The sequence below is a fragment of the Mesoplodon mirus genome, assembly GCF_964341445.2.
Source record: "Mesoplodon mirus genome assembly, chromosome: 2".
NCBI lineage: Eukaryota > Metazoa > Chordata > Mammalia > Artiodactyla > Ziphiidae > Mesoplodon > Mesoplodon mirus.
In genome coordinates, this window is record NC_138977.1 from 213,054,901 (window position 1) to 213,077,023 (window position 22,123).

Genomic DNA, 22,123 nt, shown 5'->3' on the forward strand with positions numbered 1-22,123 from the left:
GTCTGCCAGGTGTGGGAACTAGCTGATTTTATTGTAATACCAGATCATTACTTAATTCATATGCAACAGAGTGCAGCACATGGAAAGCATTATAAATCTATTTACAGTGTGGCTGGTCTGATGATAACATTGTATTAAATTCCCAGGTGAGGCAATTTAAGCAATTGCTTTGCCATGTGCACGCCATGGAAATTAAATTCTCATATATGTTCTAGTAATAAACCAACTTCATTGTTATGCTTATGCTAGTGGTGGGTGCTAGAATCCTCATTCTGGTTACATATACCTTGTTTCACATGTAGAATCTTACAGGAGATGGTACACAGATCACAGTTCTTAATTAGTTTAAACTAAGTTAATTCATTTTGTTTCTAGTTTAGCAGTGCCTGTCCAGGAACACCTTCAGTTCAGTTGGGAAATGTTAAGGTCAAGTAGATAGATTGTTTCAAGCAAATTTCCAGAGAGAACTGAGCAAGTGTATCTGTTTGAACTTGGCTTTAAGAGAATCAGCCAATCAGTATGCAGACGTCCATCAAGTAAAAAACTGCTTGGAGTCTGAAATTCTTGCTTTCATAACCAAAGACTCACTTTTGTCGTCAGTTTAAAATAACCATTGAAATTTTGTGCATCATGCCTTAGGGATAACAATCAGTTGTTAATTTGTCATTTTTTTATGGTTCATATACGGTCTGTAGATTTCTCTGTCCAACTGTGTCTAGTCCACCTAAGCATATAAGTTAGAAGGAATAAACTTTACAAAAACACACAACTAAAAGTGAGAAATGTCCTTGTATTTAACTCTGTGTGTGTGTGTGTGTGTGTGTGTGTGTGGCAGATATTGTCAGTTGAAGCTTTTCCATCCTTATGGTACAGACCTGAAATTGCAATAGATTACAAACTGCAGAGAGCTTCTGTCTTCTCCAGAAGCCACATATAAAGCACCAGTAGACAGTAGTAACTGACAACTAAGACTAAAAATGTTGACAATTTCTTGATTTGCCTGGTTAGCTTATGTATAGAAGTCATTAACTATTTATAAAATGCATTATGAATTGGGTTCCTTCAAACTGTAGCTGACTGTGTGACATTTCCAGCTCAAATTCTCATGCTTGCATTTGGCTAAAGTACAGATTTTATACAGTTGATAATAAAGCAAAAAATATTTTAGTTGGTTTATAAAGATACAGTAGGTGTTTCAGTTTCATTAGCTTTGTCTGCCAAATTAAAGTATGACATAGTACTTAGCAATGTAGAGTGACATTTTTTAAAAATTCCACAAAATGTAAAATATTTTATTGATATTTTGGAGGAAAATTCCATAAAATAAGCAGTTTGTCATTCAAAGTAATTGGCCTTTTTTTGGTATTCAATTAGTTTAGTGATGATTCTGCAGACTAAATTACAGTTGATTAAAATCAGCTTATTTAAAAATTCAAACTATAAAAATTTAGGAGAAAATACCAATATCATGCATTTAAATATAATTCTTACTAAAGCAAAGTGTTAATTAAGAAAAAATTTTTATAAAGTGACACTTGAGTGTAAAGAGTTCAGTTTTCAGCATTAGCTGTGTCATTTTCATGAGGAACTATTTCGGATATTTGAAATGAGTTGTCTTTTCAATCAATCAGAAGAACATTTTAAGGGAAGTCAGTCCTATCAGAGAACATTTTATAAACTCAGCATATCATTTGCTTAATTACATCCAGAAAGCCATCCCAATGAGCAGTTTTAACCATCCCAATGGTAAAGAATGACATTTATAGGGACCACCCTTCAACTGTGGATAAAGCTTTAGTTCTCTGTTGCTGAGCATGTACACCCTTAATTGCTGGTTTTTAAAAGCAATGGATTCTAACCAAAACAAGATTAGATATTTAGGGATACATGTTTATAATTTTCTTCTTCTTTTGAAGTACATCAAATCAAAATAAGAATATAATATAATTAAACAATCTATGCCAATTTGTTGGTATTTTGGTAAAAAAGGGAAAAACAATCTCCATATGATACTCTTGCGTACTGTGGAATGTTTTAGTCCCCCATAGGGATGAAATGAATAATTAAAAAGGCAGCTCTGATACCACAGCCTGTTTAAAGGTTCTCATTTCCTTTAATGCTGTAAAATACTAGTTTGAGACTAGTTTGAAGCTAGTTTGAAACTACCATAGCGAGGAGCTCCAAATGGGCAAAAGAAGGGTTTGGCTTGATTGAAATATTGTGGTAAGGCCATGAAGTGAACTGTCCTTGTAATTTAGCATTTTTCAGTACGATATGAAGTCAATAGAAACAGCTAACTAATAGTAGCTTCAGTGAATACAATAAGAGAAGCCAACCTAATATGCACTGTTTGTGGTGGTAAGAAGTCTGCCATATTCAAAAATGAATGAGTTGGATCACTCCTGAATAGTTAAGACATCTGATATAGATGTCATTACTGACTGACCTGACGTCAGTCTAATGACCTAACTTTTCTATTTTGTCCTTTCTGCAACATGGTTGGTTTCATTTATCTACTGCCAGAGTATGAGATGCACATTTGTAGCAAGGAAGGGGAGCTTGGGGTAGAGACTTAGGGCAGGAGGGGATTCCACCATCTCCTTTGTAACATTTTGCAATCTTTATATTTTTTTTCCTGAGAGTATTCAGAGGGTAATAAAATGAGGAGGAAATTTTGTGTAGTAGAATGAGTACTGAGCTGTAAGTCAGGACCACAGAGTTCTAGTCTCAATTTAACCAAAGCTACCTTTAGAATTCCGCAAGACTGATTTTTTTTTCTCTAAAAAAATAAAAGGATGTCTAGGTTTATTTATTTTTATTTATACCCCATTCAGCCCCTTTCAACTGGATTCTACCAGAGAGTTAAACCTTAATGCCCTAAAGTTTCTATTCTATGTAATGAACTAAACTCTCTCTCATGTCCCATCTTTGGGAGAATTGAGAAAATAGTCACTGAAATCATTTTCTGTATTTTGTGGTTCAGAAAAAGAACCCCAATTGAGAAAGGCAACTTTAAAATGATTTAAAATCTATTTGTTTTTCTTGTCAAAAGTCCTTTTAAATTCTAATATAGTAGGATTTTATGTTTAAGATATTATGATCTCTGTGTGGCAAAGCAGTGTTACTCATTCACTGGTTTAAAAATCTAATTAAAAATCTTGTTGACTTCTGCTCATGGATTATGGATAGTCCTTTTAAACTACAATAATTTTTCATATCACAGTTGAGCAGGTAAGAAATACTAAGTGCTAAACTGTAGACCCCAAGTGGGAAAAGATTACTGTTTCCCAACTGCCATTTTTTAATTGACTGTTTTTGCTTAGTTAGTTCAGAAGCAGAAAAGGCAGCAAAGTAATCTGTAAATCGGCATTTGGGTCTGAAATAGTGATGCTGAAGTAGGATCTGAGGATGGCACTCTAGCTTCACAGCTAATTTTCAGAGCTTTTTAGCTTTTCCAAATGTGTGCATGTTTAGATAATTCATGAATTGCTTGCAGACATGTCCCTCTGACTTTACAGGTAAAGGTAGATTTCTTGTAAAACAAAATTTCAGTGTGTGAAAAGTCGATCCATAGCCTGCTTGTCTTTATTTATTGGAATTGTGAAAAGCTGGCTCATAGCCTACTTGCCTTTATTCACTGGGATTGGGAAATTTAATTTGTTTTACCAGATGCACACATACACACACTCCCACTGCTTTTCCTTAGGCCATTTTTATAGAGGACTTGGAGACATTTAAATTATTGTTTGGAAACGGCACATGCTTTTAAATTCTGGTTAGTAACATCACAATAATGAAAGAAATAAGGATATGCTATTTTCCAGGCATTCCAGTGTATAGTTGGAGATATAATATTATCCTAGAATTAGAGATTTTAGAAAACCTATATTGTAGAGTCCATTTCCTGCCACAATATTAAAGACCCCCATATACTCTTGTTTTAATTACAATCTGGTGAGTGTTGCAGATATACAGCTATATAGTTGTATTTCCTTTAGCTTTGTGGTCTGGTTTGAATGACTCTGCATGGAATAACATATCAGTTCTGATCCGTTTGTGAATATTAATAGAGTACTTAACACAATGCAGAGTTTTCTTCCATTACTGGCATTTGAGAAAACTTCTAATTTACATTAAACTCCTCAAGTTCAAGAACTTTGCACAACTTTGGTTTGCACATTTGAGCAAATAGGTTTCCATTAGGGGGCTCTCGAGGTTTGAGATGATCAGCGTTGATACCAATAATGCTTCGAAGCCTTTACTTTCTAACGTTCATCTTGCTCTCTCCCTTTTTGTTTTGTTTTATAGAAAAGGTCACGGATTGCCTACAGTGACGAAGTACGGAATGAGCTCCTAGGGGATGATGGGAATTCCTCAGAGAACCAGGTAGAATGCTAATCAGGAAGGCCCGGTGGGTGGCTGGAGGGTGAAGGAGGTCACTGGCACACTGGGCTCTCAAGCTGCTCCGTAACAGTATTAGCGGCAACTCATGTGGAAGCGATACTGTTTAATGCAAAGCTGGAGTCTTAATCAACTTCAAAATGTTTCTTGGAGATCTTACATTTAACCCTTTACCTTGTGATCACTGTCTGCTATCTTTTTAAAAAATCTTTTCTTCTCTTTTCTTTATTATTTAGTACTTAAGGAATAACTTGAAACACACTGTTTGCAGACAAAGCCAAGGTCCTCACCTCAAACACATGTAAAAGGAATAAAAAAGTACATAATGCAGCTTTGATAATAATGCAGTATAATTAAATCAACACTTGCAGCAAAACAAATGAAAGTAAGCTTTCAAAATTCGACAGGGCAGCTCAGTCTCCTATTGTGTAGCTTCTTAAAAATACATTCACCAAAATGCAAATTGTAAGCACCAGTGTGGAACTTGGATACTCACATAAAGGTCCTGCCCCTGTCAAATAATGAAGATGATGATGATGATGATGATAGTGGTAGCAGTAGTAATAAGGAAAGGAAAAGTCTTCGCAGTTTAAGATCTGCACAGGCAAAAAAATTAAGATATAATTTCTCCTTAAAGAGGCCTTACAACTTGGTTGTCAGTTCTCACTGGATCACACAGTAGTGTCATGAGTCTAACTAATATCCCACTTCTTTCTTTGAATTAATATTGCAGATTTCATGAATTCATGTAGATAATATATATGACTTTAAAAAAATGTTTCAAGAACCTCAGAGTAGAGAAGATTTTAAAAATGTCTCAAACAGTCCTAGTGAGTGATTCTCTTTGACACTTTTAAAGAAAATAAATGATAGGGAACTTCAGAAGCAAGACCTGAACGTGTTTATTAATGTTACTTTGGCAAGTCTAGTAAAAGTCTGTACTCTCTAAATAAAAATGAACATAAACCATTCATTGAGTAAACCAAAATTTTAATAAGATACTAAAATGTAATATATTAATATTCATTATAAAAATTACATAATAGTATTTACCATTTCAAGTAGAGTATAAGTTTATATATGCTGAAATTATATTACTGTCCACTAAAATGTTAATATTGTAAACAGGGTTGTTGCTTATGTGATTAAGGCCCCCATCTGTCCACCCCCCAAAAAAGGAGAGGAATCACTGAGCTGATTGTGTTTGTTTTTGGAAAGATCTTACCTCCTCCACTATTTGGATGTTATCAGCTTGAGTTCAGACATGTAAACACATTAAGATTTGACTTGGGATTTCAGCTTCCCTGATTGAAATGTGAGAATAGCTAAGGGAAAAAAAATAAGGAGCACATTAAACACAAAAGCGTGATGTGATAAAAGAGTTTTACATATAATAGTTTAAATAATGTGAGGATGAGAGCAAAACATTTTTTCTTCCTATTTTAAGTGAGATTTAGATTGCTCATACCTCTTGAGTGAATCAATCATAATTTTCTATCTTTACTGCAAAAAAACTATATTTTTTTGCAAAAAAAAAAAAAAGTGAATGCATAGTCCCCATGTCAATTCTTTAAAAAGCTACAGATCTTTCCCTCATTTGAAACTACTGCCTAATATAGAGGAAATAGAAAGGAAGGGGGTGTTTCTAACTCAGACTCCTTTATTGTAATGGATGTTGTAGTACTGTGACAGGGATTCTTTTTTTTTTTTTGAAGCATGTTCCCTTCTGTTAATGGACATTTTATGTGCCTAGAACATTTGCCTTATATACATATAAGAATGACTTTTTTTTAACGCCTAAAGAAAAATATTCCACAAAAATAGATTGAGTTCATATTTTCTGAATTTCTCAAATTATATTCCTGCCACTTTAAAGTGATTACTCAGAGATTTCCCCTGGACTCGTGTAAATCAAACTTACAAATTCTGGACGTGCTTGGAGAGCCTGAAGTTTAGTTGTAAGGAGCTGTCACTTCAATAAATAGAGTATATGATGAATTATAGTCATGAGACTGTGGAACTGTTAGATTATTACTTATGTGAACTTTTCAGTCTAAAATTTGAATCAGATTCGAAAGTTCAAAGAGACGACACTTAACTTTTTGGATATTTTGTTAACAAATGTAGCAAAATTTCCATATCATAATGAGGGCTTTATGTTTCATTTTTGAGGTTCTTTATCATAATACAGGAATTAAAATCCCTAAAACTATAACATATCCTTAAGCAGGAATGGTCACTTGAGACTAACTCTTTATTCTGCATCAGTATTCATTCAGACTATGGAATCAAAACAGAAGCATTTTCTTTAAAGGAAGAAAAGATTTGACTCCATTTTAATTTTTGTAGCTCAGTGGCTGAGAAGACAACTTTTTCTGGGTAGGATCACCTGTAAATTATAGAAAAATATATTTTCTGCACACAGATAAGTTTATTTTCAAGTTAATGGTTGAGAAATTGATTTTCAGAACTTTTTGGCCATGTGATATGTATGATAAACTTCTAACAATAGAGGGAAAACTTAGAGGTAAACAGAATGAGACAAAAATGGCAAGATTTGTTTAACTAAAATTGGGATATATATCAATTTTTTTAAATTATAGGTCAGAAAAGGAAAAGGATATAGAATTAATAGCAAAGGCTGCAAATAGATAAAATGAACTAAGTACTAGCTATTTAGTTATTTTTGATGCAATAGCCACATCCTCCCTATAGTGACTTCTTTAGGGATTCAGACAAATGTGAATGCCATAGCTCTTATTTCTCATTCTGCCAATTTATAATGCATTTTTTTAGGCATCTAAAACCTGGCTGTTAATATACATAATTATGATCTGCCAATTAACTATAAAGTATATTAATTTACTCTTAAATATGTAAACATTTTTGCCATGATTATAATTGTTAAAATTTCAAAAATTAAGAATTTTCAAATGCATTTTAATGTCCTTTATACAGTACACATTTTTATTTAATTCCAAATTAATTGCTTTGTATAAATTCATTTCTATTATATCCATTGCATGCAATCAAATATAGCTCATCCATGATTTACAGAGAAGGGACAAAATTACCTACTTTGCACATTCATGTATTGTTGGGTCTTTCCAAGGACTATTGTCTTAGGCATTATCATTCTGTTCTTTTAACATATCAAATTTTCCATTGCATGTGACATTTTAATTTTTAGAAAGATTTCTTGAAATGCAGTAAAGCTGTATTTAGAGTGAAAACTTAAATAATTGCTAACTCAATTTAGTTTCATGAAAACGGTTCTCAAAAAGGAAAAAAAAAAAAAAAGAATCTTACAGAATTAAACCCCCTTCATAGTGGAGTATGATAATGGGGCAAATGTTCCCCATTTTGAAACCTAATAGTGTCTCAGTTTCCATATGCAAAATTACATTGATCAGTGAATAAATCTGAACAAATGAAATTTGAGTAAATCCTAAATAGAAAGTTCAAAAAAAGATATAAAGAGTAGGATATTTCTAAACGTGTGGAAATTTTTGTGGTAAAGCAATATTCAGCAGATATGATTGCTTAATTTTTTAATGCGAGGTTCTCTTAAGTTCTGATTTGGGCTTGCTGTGCATAAAGTGTGTCAAACTTCAGCTACAGACCAGGGGGTGAAGTCGGTCAATTTAATTCCCCAAGATCTAAAGAAGGTCGGTATCATTTCATATAGCCCTGGCAGAGCAGATCATTACCAGGCACAAATCTGTTCGTTACGTGCTGAGGGTTTATAGCAGAATAAATAGACTGTCATCATAAGTTCAGAAAATTGTGTGTTCGACCCACGATAATGTGTAAAGGGCGTTTAATAGAGTTCAGCATTTATTCGTTATCTGTATGCGGACAGAGACGGCAGTCGCGTTATCAGCTTTAAAAAAAAAATTCGGTAGTTCTGGGAGTCACGTGATGCCCCTCACATACAGAGGCGCGCGCGCATGAACCCTCACATGCTCTGCCGTGCAGTTTTGATTTTAGTCACAGCAGAAGGCTTAACCACAAGAGATTCCACTGGTTCAAACCAGCGTAAACCAGATTTTTTCAGCCCACAAAGGAACAGATTACCTCTTGTATCAAATTCTGCATTGGGGGAAAATCTTTGTTTCAAAAAAGATGTTGATTATCATAACTCAACATGGTGGCATGGCACACTTTCATGTCGCCTATAACGGAGCTAGTAACTCGATAAAATACGAAATCACTACTTTCCGTCTAGTCTAAGCATTCTTAATTTTCAAAAATAGACCATCTTTTGTTTACTTGAGTGAAAACTCTCGAACTAAAAAAAAAAAAAAAAAAAAAAAAGATAAAGATTAAAAACCCTCCCATTACCTAGCTTAGCTACAAATCCGGTGTAAAGCTTGGATGCAGCCATGCAGCACAAACAAGATAGAACGTTTTTTGTTTGGAACCTATTGAAAAAACAAATGGGTAGCATTTTTAAACACTCATTGATTATGGCAGGGTGGTATGGCCCAAATGGTCTCTATTGCTGAAGAGTAGTTTTAAACTTTGGCCCTTTAAGTATCATAGTCAACTGAAGAATGGTGCCCCCAGAAAGAAGAAATAGCTGTGCGATCAATTCCAAGATCAGCTCTTTCTGAGAATTAATGTTTGCCTTTTTCTCCCATGATGTTTGGATAGCAAAGAGAAAGATTCCGATATATGATAGGCCAGGTATCTTAGTTTAGAATTTTACTTCTTCTGGGGAAGAATTGTAACTTTTCACATGAAATGATGAGATGCTTGACTCATACACTCAGTGGTTGCTGAGATAATGAGTGTATTAATTACAAGTAATGACAGCTTCATATATATTTTTGGAAGAATGACATTAAAAGTTTCTTTTTCAGTAAATGCCCTGTGAGGTATTATATAATAGATTCTGTACCCTTTTTATAAGTTTCATAACAGATTTGAAATCTCATTCTTTTGTACTTGAAATACTTCTCAAATAACAAATGAAATAACAGAGTAAGCTGGAATGCATATTGCCTTCCTTGAATTGGAGACAAAAACAGCATTAAGCATTGAGAAATCTGGGTTATCGTAAACATGATACTCTTGGAAAGACTTATAGTGAGCAATTCATGGCATGTTTCTCCCAAAGCAATAGTTTAATTTATTGGCCTGCATATGTCAAGTGTTATAACAGATGTTACAGATATTTGGATGCTTAAAAATTATCAGTTGTAGACCTGAATTGCTGAGGATGCAAATTTCAGACTTAGAATGTGGTTTATAGTCTCTTACAGCATAGGTTTCAGTTTCTATTCATTGTAGAAACTATGGCAGACACCTCAACTATACAATGATATTTGTGGTTTAGAATACAGTACTGTCTCTGTCTCTCTCTGTCTTACACACACACACACACACACACACACACAGAGTGAACCAGATACATGGTTATATCCATTTTCTAGTTTCTAAAGAGTTAAGCAACTTGTTTTTTCTGTTATATTTAAGACAAATGAATATTCTACAGAGGATAATCAAAATGTTATTATAGAAGAGTTTACTAACAGGTAAAGAGTGGTTTGGGGTTTGACTTTGGTGACAAGAGACTGCAGTACAAATGAAGCGAGAGAGCTCATCGCTTTGAAATGGCCCAGTTGACAAGATGAATAAAATTGAAATGTGAAGAAACTTCAAAAATTAAAAACACCGTGTGATTTCATTAGCCTCTTAAGCAAAACAAAAACCTAGAAATCAACTCTGATATACACAGTATTTCTAAGGATGGTGAAATATTTTCTGATACTGCGTCCTAAATATTATCTATCCTGGCATGCTTTATTCCCTATTAAAATAATGTTACTTCCAAAGGTGATCCTATTACTAGAGTGGGTACAAGTATGACATTAGCATAACAGTTTGTTGTTTTAAAATACTTATTGGGACAAAAGCATGAACTATTAATCATTTTCATTTGGAGGTAAAACCTGAAAGCAGTTGTCAAGATTCAAAATAGAGAAACATCCTGAAAACTTGTAAATACAAAACCTCTTCAGTGGTACAGTCTTAGAAGAGAAGAACAGTAAACTTGTTTTCTTTCTTTATAATATAGACTTCTATGGAGTCGTTCCCCTTTATTTCATGATGGTGTCTTAGATGTACTTTAAAAGAGAATTTCACACTATTCTCTTTGTTTAATGTGACAGTGTGAGAAAGTGATCTTTATTCGTTCAAAAAACTCTGCATGTAGTCTATGTTTAGGTTCTTTTAATGTGTTTGTCTGTGATTTTTAAATGCTAAACATGTAAACAGATAAATTGTCAATGTTAATTCTGTATCCTGTCACACAACTGATCTTTCTTTCCTGCCATTTCTCTCCTTTTTATCTTTTTTTTTTGGTGCATTCATGTTGCAGTTGATAAAATTACGTGAAGAGGTGAGTACTTCCTAGCTTGCTTTAAAAAAAAAAAATTCTGCTTTTCCCTATAAAATTGAGTTTCTAAATCTGAAGTAAAATCTTTGGGTTTGTTTTTCCAGGAAAATCTACACATAGCAAAAGTATTGATTATATTGCTAGAAATGTTCTCTGCTATCTTTAAAAAGTACATCCTAATAATGCTTATCACAGTGATCATTGTTGTTTGCCAGCTTTGGAAGAAAATTCAGATTTTAAAGACCAAAGAAGGGAGGAAAAATAAAGGAATATCTTAAAACTATACCCAAGCGTAGTTTTAATGTAGACTGACTTCAGTTTTGTTTTATTCATATTGGTTTCTCAAGGAAGTCAATGTGATTAAACATTTTTTCCTGACATTCTGATTTATTTTACTAAAAACTGTTTTTAAAATAACTCCTTTCTCTCAACCAAAATTCTTAGGTTCACCATTAGATATCATGAATCTATTATCCTTTTGAGGAAAAACACATATGTTATAAATACCCTACTAGTCTGTGTACACAGATACCTAAGAATAGCTAAAGCTCTCCTCATTGTTAAACACTTTCCTTTTTGTAGGAAATAGCGCCCAAGTGAGTTCTCACTTTTCTGAGTTTGCTTGTCTGTTTCATAATGTAGCTTCAGACTTTTTTTGTGGCCAAGCAAATATTTACAACAATGTTGATAATTTTATGCCTGTATCAATGAGGGATGCTGAATGATTCTGTATGTTTTTTTAAATTAGACCATACTTATCAAATATGCTTTGTTCTTTTCAGAAATAGAGTAGTAATATTTTTTACTTAGTGGGATTGAATTTTGTTACTTTTATATTAGGGCATAAAATAATGGCCCATATTGCAATTTAAAAATTGTCTAATTGCTTATAATAATCAGAGTCCTGTGAATTATTTTCAAGTTTAGATTGGCTGCATTGATTGAGATTTTCCCAGAAGTTTTTTTTTAATTGGTATGTCATCATTCTCTAGGTGATGTGAATGCTAATTTAGAGGTCTGTAGAGAGTGGTTTTCAACAACTCTTCTGATTTAAGATGCATTAGTGATGTCTTCTCAGTAGAAGTAATAATGATACATAAAATGAAGGGTGAAAATACACAAAACCCTCACCCTCCAACCTTTGTGTGTTTTTTTTTATCTTCCCTGCGTGGAAGCAGATGTATATACTAAATGAATATTATCAATCGCAGTTTTGATGTGAGTGATATGTCAACATTATTCTTCTGCAAGACAGACTGCTTGTATGTGTTTGCATATGCTCAGGCTTAGGTGAAGAATCTGAATTTTCAAATGTTAATGCAACCAACAATAGACTTGAAAACCACTGTATGAAGAAACTACACGAAGCTCTTGGCCCTGAATTTAGCAGTGAATATAATTAATAAACCCTTGTGCCTTAGTACCATCAGCATCGTTGACAGAAGATTTAGTTTTAAGCTGAATTGTATGGATTTAGTAATCTTAATTTTATAAGCTGAAAACATCACATCTGCATTTCTTTTAAAATATGTTTCATCATCGTTTTATGGCTTAATTCCTTTGTTGTGCCTATAGCAACAGTTTTATCAGTTATGCTTCTGGAATGCATGTTTCCAAAACTGTAACCTGAAATGGAATTGTACTTGGAAGAGTTAGATCACTCAACTAACAGAATAGTATACTCTGAAATATTCTTTTTACAGTCTTTGATATGGGTGCAGCATTGATATTTATAGAATAGGTTGCATTGATGACACTGTGTTGGTAAATGGTTTGCTCCAAAGTGATTGTTTCTCAGCCAGGATTCTCAGAGTAATCAAGCAGTGAATGTACCCCAGATTTCTTCCTTGTATCTATCCTAAGAAGACAAACACCCCTCTGCTTCAAAATAGGATGTTTCATTGTGTTTGGAAACAAAGTATGCCCCATCCGTTCCTTATGATGCTCTTTTGGGGCTCAGTTCTGGAAACAGAGCATCCTTGGAGGCAGGCTGGTAGTGCATAGGGAGCTGAACTGGTGTTGGCTATACCGAGCTCTCTGTTTGAATCCTGCATCTCCAGCTCTCCATGTTGCACAGCCCCTCACACAAATGGAGCTGTGTCTGAAGCTTCTGCACAGCTTCACTTACCTGCTTTGAAAAGGGCTGAGAAGAGGGTGAGAGAATGAGTTTGGGATGGAGTGTGGGGGCAGGTTGAAAGCATCAGTTGCTACTGTAGTGCATTTCCTTTCATTTTCAGAGACCAGGGCAATGCACAACTAAGGGGACGATGTAAATAGCACAGCTGTTACAAGAACTTGATTTTAGCTTGACTTAAGTGAAGAGGTTCCAAAATACAAAGTGAGGTCCTGCTGGAAAGCTGCTGGTAAACTGATAGTCCTCTTGTGTGCAGATTTGCTCTGGTAAAATTGAACTGTCCTGATGAAGAGTTATTTAGCAATATACCTTTATTCCATTATTTAGGAATATACTTTTTTTTGTATAAAAAGTTCTTTTAGAAATTTTGCTCTCTATTATAGCCATATACTGAATAAGCTGATTTGACTCCCTTTCGTGGAATCTCAAAAATCATTCTACATTTAAACACTTTGTTTCCTACATTTCATATTATCATATAATTAGACTGTGAATTTTCAGTATTGAGCTTTGATTTTTTTTTTTTAATCTACAGTAGCTAAATATTTTCTTTTAGTTTAGGGATTTCATCCAATATGAAAATGAACCAAAAATCTTTGTTCTGTTATTCTGGATTAAAATTCACATTTACTCTTGATATCACAAATCTGATTATCTTTTTAGAGAATCACCAATTTGAAATCAAGTCCTTTGTTAAGATAGAAAACAATATTCAAAGAAAGGAAGAGCAATCCCCACTCCCAAAACCTGCATGTAGTGAGAATTAGAAATAAGAAAGCTGTTTTTGACAAGCTGAGTAAAGTGTTTAATTTTATTTAAAAATAGTCATTAATGCCAAACACATAAAGCTCCCCTTGCTTTTCTTTTTCTCAATTACAGCCTTCAGTGATTTTGCGTTTTCATGGTATGCACTTTCCTTCCTCCCTTTTATTTATTTAGCACTTTTTTTTTTCCGGCGGCGGGGGGGTGGGGTGGGGGGGCGGTTTTTCTCTTAATTTCTCCACTGTATAGTAGACGACTTTATTAATTATTATAGACTGTTGTTGCAGCTTTCCTGACCTTCACATCAGGTCCTATCTCTCTGTTCTAAATGCATTGTTTTAATGATTCTTCCCCCCACTCCCCCTAGCACTTCCCCCCCAAAAAAATTTCAAGGAAAGCTTTGATGTGGCTTTAGCTGCCTCCAACGTCTGGCCGCATCTCAGATGTGTCACCTATGCCGGGAGGGAATAAGGAAATCACGTTTTGAATGGTAATGATAACATACTAATCACTTCCTTTCTTTGAAGATGGGAGCGAGATATTCTGTCAGCATCCCTGGCTGCTAGAGCTTGGAGGCACTGGTCTAGGTGTATTAGCTTAAGTGTGCATGTCAATACAGCTTGCATCTCCAAGATCCATGGGGGCTCATTAGAGCAAGGTGGATCATTTCGCTCGACAGCCACTCAGATAATATGTGTGGCACCTCCTTTTTTATTATTATTAGAAAGCATTTCTTCGATTTTAAATGACATCTGTCAACAACACAAAGTTGGAGTTATGGCTGCATTTTTTTCTTTCTTTTTGACCAGATACCAAAACTGATTTGAAGGGGAAAGTACTAATTCATACAGATACATGTGTGCATGTACATACACGCAAATACACAGTTACACGTATTCTTATATTTCTAAGTATCCAGACATACATGCATCTGTACACACATATGCACACACATGCACACACACACACTCCCATGGGCGTGCACACATTCTTATCCATTCACAGCCACGATTAGCTTGTTAATATGTTTTATAAACCTGAATATGATCTAGTGTATGATCATTATGCTTTAAAAAAGAAAAGAAACGAAAATCAGCCTTAATGTAGAAAAGAAAGTTTAGAGGCTGAGGATTTGGGGGAAATTCTCTAATTTCCCCCATCAAATGTAATAGAAAAGAGTATATATAAGTATTATCATTTTAGTTCACAGTCTAAAACACTATGTGTCAGAAATTCACTTTCAGCCTAGTGCCATATGTCTGGGAATATTTGGGAATAAATCCACAATTTTGTACATCTTTGTGCATGGGGGAAACATGTGTCTCTTGTTTCTTAGTGGTTGCCCCAAGTGGTCTTAGAACTAGAACTGCTGTTTAGTATTCTGTTTTAGTAGCATACGTTGTTCTATATGGCATCTTGCTGTACATCTAAATTGAGAGGCATTCTCTTAAAAATAAAGTTTCTGTTTATAAATTACTATGTGTAGGAACAAGTGAGTTTTTTTAAATGATTGAATCTTATAAAAAATAAATACAAAATAGGGATCATAGATCTATGCAGATATCTCATAAATCTACTTCTGCTGAAACAGTAAAGATCCAGTTGGTTCTGGTTTTCATACCTTTCTCAGTGTTTTGGAGTAAGATTCATTGTGGCCACATACGACATGAATCTGCCTTTTAAAACAAAAAAGTGGACGGTCCATACACGATTGACTGAAAAATCTGTTCATTGTAGTGGTTTGTATAAAGGAAGATGTGCTAAAAATTATCTATAATGGGTTGTGATTCCCCCACACCCCCCGAAATGTTAGGGCATACGACGGCATTATTTTTTTTAAGGCAAAAAAAGAACGTTGTAGACGACCGTGTGATTTTTTTCCCTTTTTCTTTTTCAGAGGGCACATCTGCTCGATAACACAGAGAGGCTGGAAAGGTCATCTCGGAGACTAGAGGCTGGGTACCAAATAGCAGTGGAAACCGGTAAGAATTCTGAGAGTGAGCAAATTGTCTTGCTTATGCACAGCAGTCTTCACAACACATGACATTTCAGGGAAACTTCAAAGGAGTAGCAGAGACAGCAGCCCGAGATGTGGTTTACATATTGGGGAGACAATTGGGAGCTTATTTGCGCTTATCTTTTTTCAAGTTAAAAGGCATGACATCTACTGAAAACAGTTCCTGAGGTTTAAAAGTATACATCTGAAAAGAGATGGAATACTTTGTCTAAATTCTACATTTGTCTTAATAGGCGGTTACATGTTGTCAGTTTACCCACCCGCAATGATTGCTAGCACACGGTGCTGTCTCCAGTTGTTTGCTCCTTTACGTTTATTCATGTATGTAAAAATTAACATTTTAATCAGTCTAAATTATGTGAACCAGGGGAGAAGAAATACCAAGTTTACCTTGCTTGTTTGTCCTGCTGTTGGAAATGATTCCTAATGATCCCATATATGTATATATTTTTAAACATGAACAGAGCCTGTAATCAGATATGGAAAAAAAAAGTCATGATAATTTTATTATGTGTTAGTTAATACTGTCCAAACTTTTGGGTTGAATTAACACTAGTTACTAATTTCAGAAAACGCAGCCCTATTTTGACTTCTAGGACGAGTCTACTTAAAATAGACATGCTTTTTCTTTATTGAGGTTTCACGCAATGAGTGTTTTTTTTACCTAGTAAATAAATATCCATTAACCCCTTTATACTTATCAGTTTCTTATTATTTAGCTATTTGCAAAGTATAGATTACATATCACCTATTTTATATATTTGTGGATACCTCTTGCCCCGTATATGGACAACAAAAATATGTGATCAACAACATTTCCATTGATTTTTTTTAATTCAGTGTTACAAAAAATAATATTTATTTTGTAAGAGCAGGTATAATGAAAATGATTCCAAATGATTTATGAATGGCCAGTGTTTCCCTTGCTTGAATTCATGGCTATCCTATATTGGCTGGCTTATGTGATGAATTCTGAGAAATCAAATAGAATGAGCACCAATGGCGTTGGCATTATAGTAATGGTGAGAAAACTGAAGAAAATCATCAACCCTCCCAGATATTTTAATAGTATGAGCAGCCCTTCTTTCTGAGGTTATTGATAGATTGGCGTCCTGCCCCGATTGGCATAAAAGCCAGCTTTCAATTGTTCTTTCATTCCTTGGGCTCACCTTAAGAAGTGACTGTCCTTACAAAGAATGTTTATAATGAGCAGCGCCCTGAACGTGAGGTCAAAGTGCTCTGGCCCTTGTCTGTGTGACCTTAAGCAAATCACATAACTTCTTTTAGTCTGTTTCTTCTTCAATAAAATGGAAGTAATACTGTCTGTTGCAGAATATTCCTACGAAATGATAGCATAAGTTAAAATAGTTTATACACCATAAAACACTATATAAATATAAGTATTATTATTAATGTGTGGTCATTTGATGATATACAGGCATTTATCTTTCATAGAAAAAAGAAGTACTGTGATTGAAATTTGTGTTAAAGGAATTTTTAAGAAGTGTTATTTTGGAGAATGTGTCACTATACCTGTTGAACATCAGGAAACCTTCTTTGACAAAGCATCCCATTGGTGAGCCTCTTTCCACAGGGGACTGGGTTGGGTTGGGGATATTCTTGCTATGACACTGATCACTGGCCATTCATAAAAGAAACCCTTAATCATTTGGAATTGATTGGGCTGCCTTTTCTCTTTCACAACACCATTCATGTAGCTCCCTCCCAAAGCTGAAGGAAATCAACAAAGAGGATCACAGATTCTGGAGGATCGTGCACTGATCAAGGTTATAAGATCATGATTTGATAGTTATTCCTTTGGTGTGTCCTAAAATGTAACATCAAACTATCAACACAATCAACATGGAAAATGCCAATTTAAGAGTGTCCCCAAAACCAACCTAAGTTCCCTTGGACTTTTTAGTAGAATACAATGGTAAATTAACTCTAAAGTTTTATAAAATTAGATATTTGTGTGTTTTATAATACATATATAAAAGCCTGGGAACTTCTCACAGACTGTAAAACCAAGTCTAAGAGGAGGAATAAGAGTGGGCTTTGTGGAGGTAAAGACAGATGTGGCACACAGCTAGACAGAAGTCATCATGATTCATTTCCTTGGATGAGTTTGAAAGTGGGTGGAGAAATGAGAAAGCAGGCACAAAGCATTTTTCCTGCCCTTGCTTCTTACTGTAATGTGGGGGAAAAAAGTAATTGTGGCAGGCACCATGTTCCTTCTCCATTTCTTGCTTCCCTGCTAGCACTCAGCCTAGTTATATCCAGTCAATCAACAGCTCTGTGTTTGTGATGTAAATTTATGATAGTAATGATCTTGTTACAGTATCAGTAGAGGAACAGCACCTTTCAAAAGGAAAAACTTTTAGCACTTATTGATTTCTTCTTAAAGACTGTGAAATGCAAGAAGGCATAGATGTGGAAGAGCTATGATGACTTTTGAAGCAGCACAAAAGAGGGAAATAGTTTGCAAGTATTGGTCTAAGAACTGGTTCTAGACCACAACAAGAGTTTTCATCAGTCCACAGCAAGATGAGAGGAAAAAAGTAAAAAATTGTGATTTTCTTATAAAGCAAACATCATTAATTTGAAAAACTACACATTTTCTAAGATCATGTTTTTCCTATTTTGGGGTGATAAAAGAAAGGATAGTTTTATGATATGATAGAAATAGTAGGTGGAAGTTATATATATATTTTTTCTTTACCTGGAAAAATAACAAAATTGGCAACCCTATTTGGGCCCTTTGAAATGTTTTTTGAGATTTTACTTGGCCACAAAATATAGGAATTATTGTCTGATGTACTGAATTGGAGAAATAGACAGCAATCCCATCCTCTGGCCCTGCTATTAGTCATCTGTGTGACTTTGAGGAATACTTAACCTTTCTGTACATGTTCTTTTATTTGCCAAATGGAAACCTGACATCAGATTCTATATATCCCATAAGGTTGTTATAATGTAAAATGAGGTCATATATATTCAAGTGCTTAGAAAACAAATAGGGCTCTGGAAAAGTCATCATTTTTATGTTTTCATCAGCATAAGTGGTTATCTCTGAAAATTATTGGCAAAAGATTTCGACAAAAATCTGCAAACTTTTCTTGATGACCATTATTGGCAAATATCATAAAAGAAATTTTGATTATTATATATAGTCAATTATTCGTGGAATAGAATAGAAAGCATATTGACCGCTAGCATCTTCCTAGTAAATAATAAAATTCATCTTCTAAAACTCTTGAGTCATTTTTGACATTTTTAAAAGTTATTTTTTCAAATTGGCAGTTACTGTCTCTTTAAGAATAGCTGCTGAACAGGGGGACTCATGTCCAGAATGTACTTAGTCTCAGCAAATGCATCAATACGTGATTATTTCTCAGCGCCATTTACACCTTGATATATATTGAGTTTAATGCCAGTCAGGTTTCTTCTGTGACTTCCTTTCTATTTGAGAAAATTGATGAGGTTACAAGTTAATTGAACAACTCCGTTTAGAAATGAAGAGACAGATGGAAGAATATATGATACTGAACTAAAGAGCTGATGCCAGGACATCTCACTCTGAGACTGACATCAAGAGGCACAATTATCAGACTCGTTAGCAAACTTCCTTGGGAGTGACCATCAAAGACCAGACACTCTGGTGGTTGTATGAGCCATTGACGTGATCCAGTTTAGCATTTCTTATAAATTCTTGTCCCAGAATCTGCGAATAAAAAGTGACTCTTTCTTTTCTCATCTACTATTAATAGTCAGATATGACTCTTAGCTATGGTGATACCTATTTTGTTCACGGTCAGGGCATTAATATTTAAAACTTTGGGTCATCTGCCTTTTTTTTTTTTTTTTTTTTTTTTTTTTGCGGTATGCGGGCCTCTCACTGTTGTGGCCTCTCCCGTTGCGGAGCACAGGCTCCGGATGCGCAGGCCCAGCGGCCATGGCTCACGGGCCCAGCCGCTCCGCGGCATATGGGATCCTCCCAGACCGGGGCACGAACCCGTATCCCCTGCATCGGCAGGCGGACTCTCAACCACTGCGCCACCAGGGAGGCCCGGGTCATCTGCCTTTAATGCTGAAATTATAATTATTTTTTTCTCTGAATTAAATATCCCAGAATTACAGTAGGCACACAACTAATGGAAGCTGTATGATGAATAAAAGAAATAGGCTGAAAGAGAAATTATACATGGGCAGAAATGCAAGGCTCACTCTCTTCTTTCAGTATGTAAACAGGTAGTTTAAGATACTCACCACTGTCCCAGCCTATACCCTACATGGGCCCAGTGCACCTGGCAGTACATCTCTGGAGCCAGGAGAGTGTTTGTCTACAGTCAGTAGCCTCACATCTCTGAAGAGTGGTCTGCACCATTTACCAACCTTGCTTCTGCCATCCCTGAGTATCCAAGCCACCTAGCTCTGATGTCCCATTTGGGGACATCAGAAAAGGTTTGCACCCTTTCTCTCAGTCGTCACTTCAAGCCACCTAGCTCTGCTGTCCCATTTGGTCAGTGATCTCTCTACAACTGGGTGCTGTGCTTCTGCCAGCCTTCCTGCCATGAATAAGAGGTGCTCCATCCTTCCCCAAGGGCCCCTCAGGTTCCCCACCCTGGACTAGCGATTGGACATATGTAGACATCATACAGTGTTTATTGAACACTTAATATGGGCCACACGCTGTTCTCAGTACTCTGTATTTACCATCTCTTTAATCTTTACCACAACCCAAGTTACAGAGAGATTAAGTTTTTTGCCCACACTTATTAATCGAGCTAGGAAATAGTACAACCAGACTATCTGGTTCCATGCTGATTCCATGCTCTTAACCAATAAACCACACTAAAAAATGAATGGGCCCCACATACCTAGATGACCACATACCAAAGTGACCTGTTGTAGTCAGAATAAGTCATGTTCTCACATCTGTTAAGTTCCTCTTCATATACTTTCTTCAGAAACTAACTATTGAATACTGTGTGCTATATGCCAATGTCCCTGTTCCCAGGTAGCTTATGTATCAGAACAGGAAGGAGCCGGGAGCAGGATGAGACAGACATTTTTTAAATTAATAAATAAATGGACAAGATTATTTCAGATGGTGGCCAAATGAAGCAGGGTATGGAAAGAGTAGCTAGTGAAATCTATCTTAGGTTAGCTAGTCAGGAAAGACCTCCTAGACAAGTGCCTTGTAAGCTGAGTCTTGAACTGCACAAAGATGCCATTCGTAAGCACACGTGGGGCTGATGATTCCAAGAGGAAAAAGCAAGCACAAGGGCTCTGAAATGAGAAGATGTTTGGGGTGTTCAGGCAACAAAAAGAAGATCAGTATGGCTGAAGCAAAGTGAGCAATGGGCGTGGTACATAGTTAGGTTAGAGCCACATAGGCTGAGATTTTATAGGGCCCCAGGTGTCTGAATTTGACTTGTAGGGTATGATGCCATTGGAGAGCTTTCAACAGGCAAGTGGCCTGATCTGAATCATAGAGGACAAGGATTGTAGGGGAGGAGTGGCAGAGGAATGGGAACAAGGAGACATGTTAGGAGGTATATTATAATAATCCAAGATTTAGTCCTTTTACTAGTTGAAAGGAATGGAAGGATTGGATGGTGAAGATGCAGGAAAAATTATAGCCTTATTAAAAGTCATTCAGGGTCAGGGAGCTTGAAATCTGTCATTAATTTCCTTAACAGTTGGCATGTGATCCCAAAGATTCTTCCTTGAGGATATCCCCAGAACAAATGGGGACTTATTATCCTTGTATCTGGTAGGGCTTTACACAGACAATGGCCAGTCCGTTAGGCTGGTGGTAATGGACACTTGTGATTATAAATCTGAGCTTAAAACCAAGTTTATGATAACATTTTATTTGAAGAATAAAGATGATGATACCTATTTTCTAGAGTTTGTGAGAGGCATAAATAAAATAATGTATATAGAAAGATTTTGTAAATTGCCTCACAAAAGTTTTTTTTTTCCTCTCTAGAAATCTTCAGGTAGGTTCTGAGTATAAACATAGATTGTCACTTTGCTTAATTTTGTATCAGTCTAAAGAGAAATTTGTTAGTTCCATTCTACCCAAAGTGGGGCTTGAGACCAGCAGCATCGGTATCCCCTGGGAGTTTGTTAGAAAGGCAGCATCTTGGGTCTCCTCAGATCTACTGAATCAGAATCTGCATTTTAACAAGATCAGGAGTGATACCTGTGCACAGTGAAGTTGAGTTAGAAGTCCTGTTTTCAGTGTTAGTTTTTCATCTGTGTCTGTTTGAACTGGATAAGTCATCTCATTGAATCTCATATACATGTGTATATATGTATAACTACATATGTGTACAAATATTCAGGCAGGTAGCTTGTATTGTTAACACCTACACTCCCTGTGAAATACAGGTAA

At 35.5% G+C, this 22,123-nt stretch overlaps 1 protein-coding gene across 4 annotated transcripts in view; it reads left to right on the forward strand.

Annotated features, from left to right (window-relative positions):
- The window catches only part of VTI1A (vesicle transport through interaction with t-SNAREs 1A), a 363,723-nt gene that overhangs the window by 69,337 nt on the left and 272,263 nt on the right, over positions 1-22,123 (forward strand). For 2 of the 4 annotated variants that reach the window (XM_082630425.1, XM_082630427.1), the window contains exons 4-6: positions 4,309-4,386; positions 10,787-10,807; positions 15,598-15,682. In XM_082630425.1, coding sequence (XP_082486551.1) covers positions 4,309-4,386; positions 10,787-10,807; positions 15,598-15,682 — 184 coding nt within the window. The remainder of the gene's footprint in view (positions 1-4,308; positions 4,387-10,786; positions 10,808-15,597; positions 15,683-22,123) is intronic. The other 2 variants (XM_082630426.1, XM_082630428.1) reach the window with 1 other exon arrangement.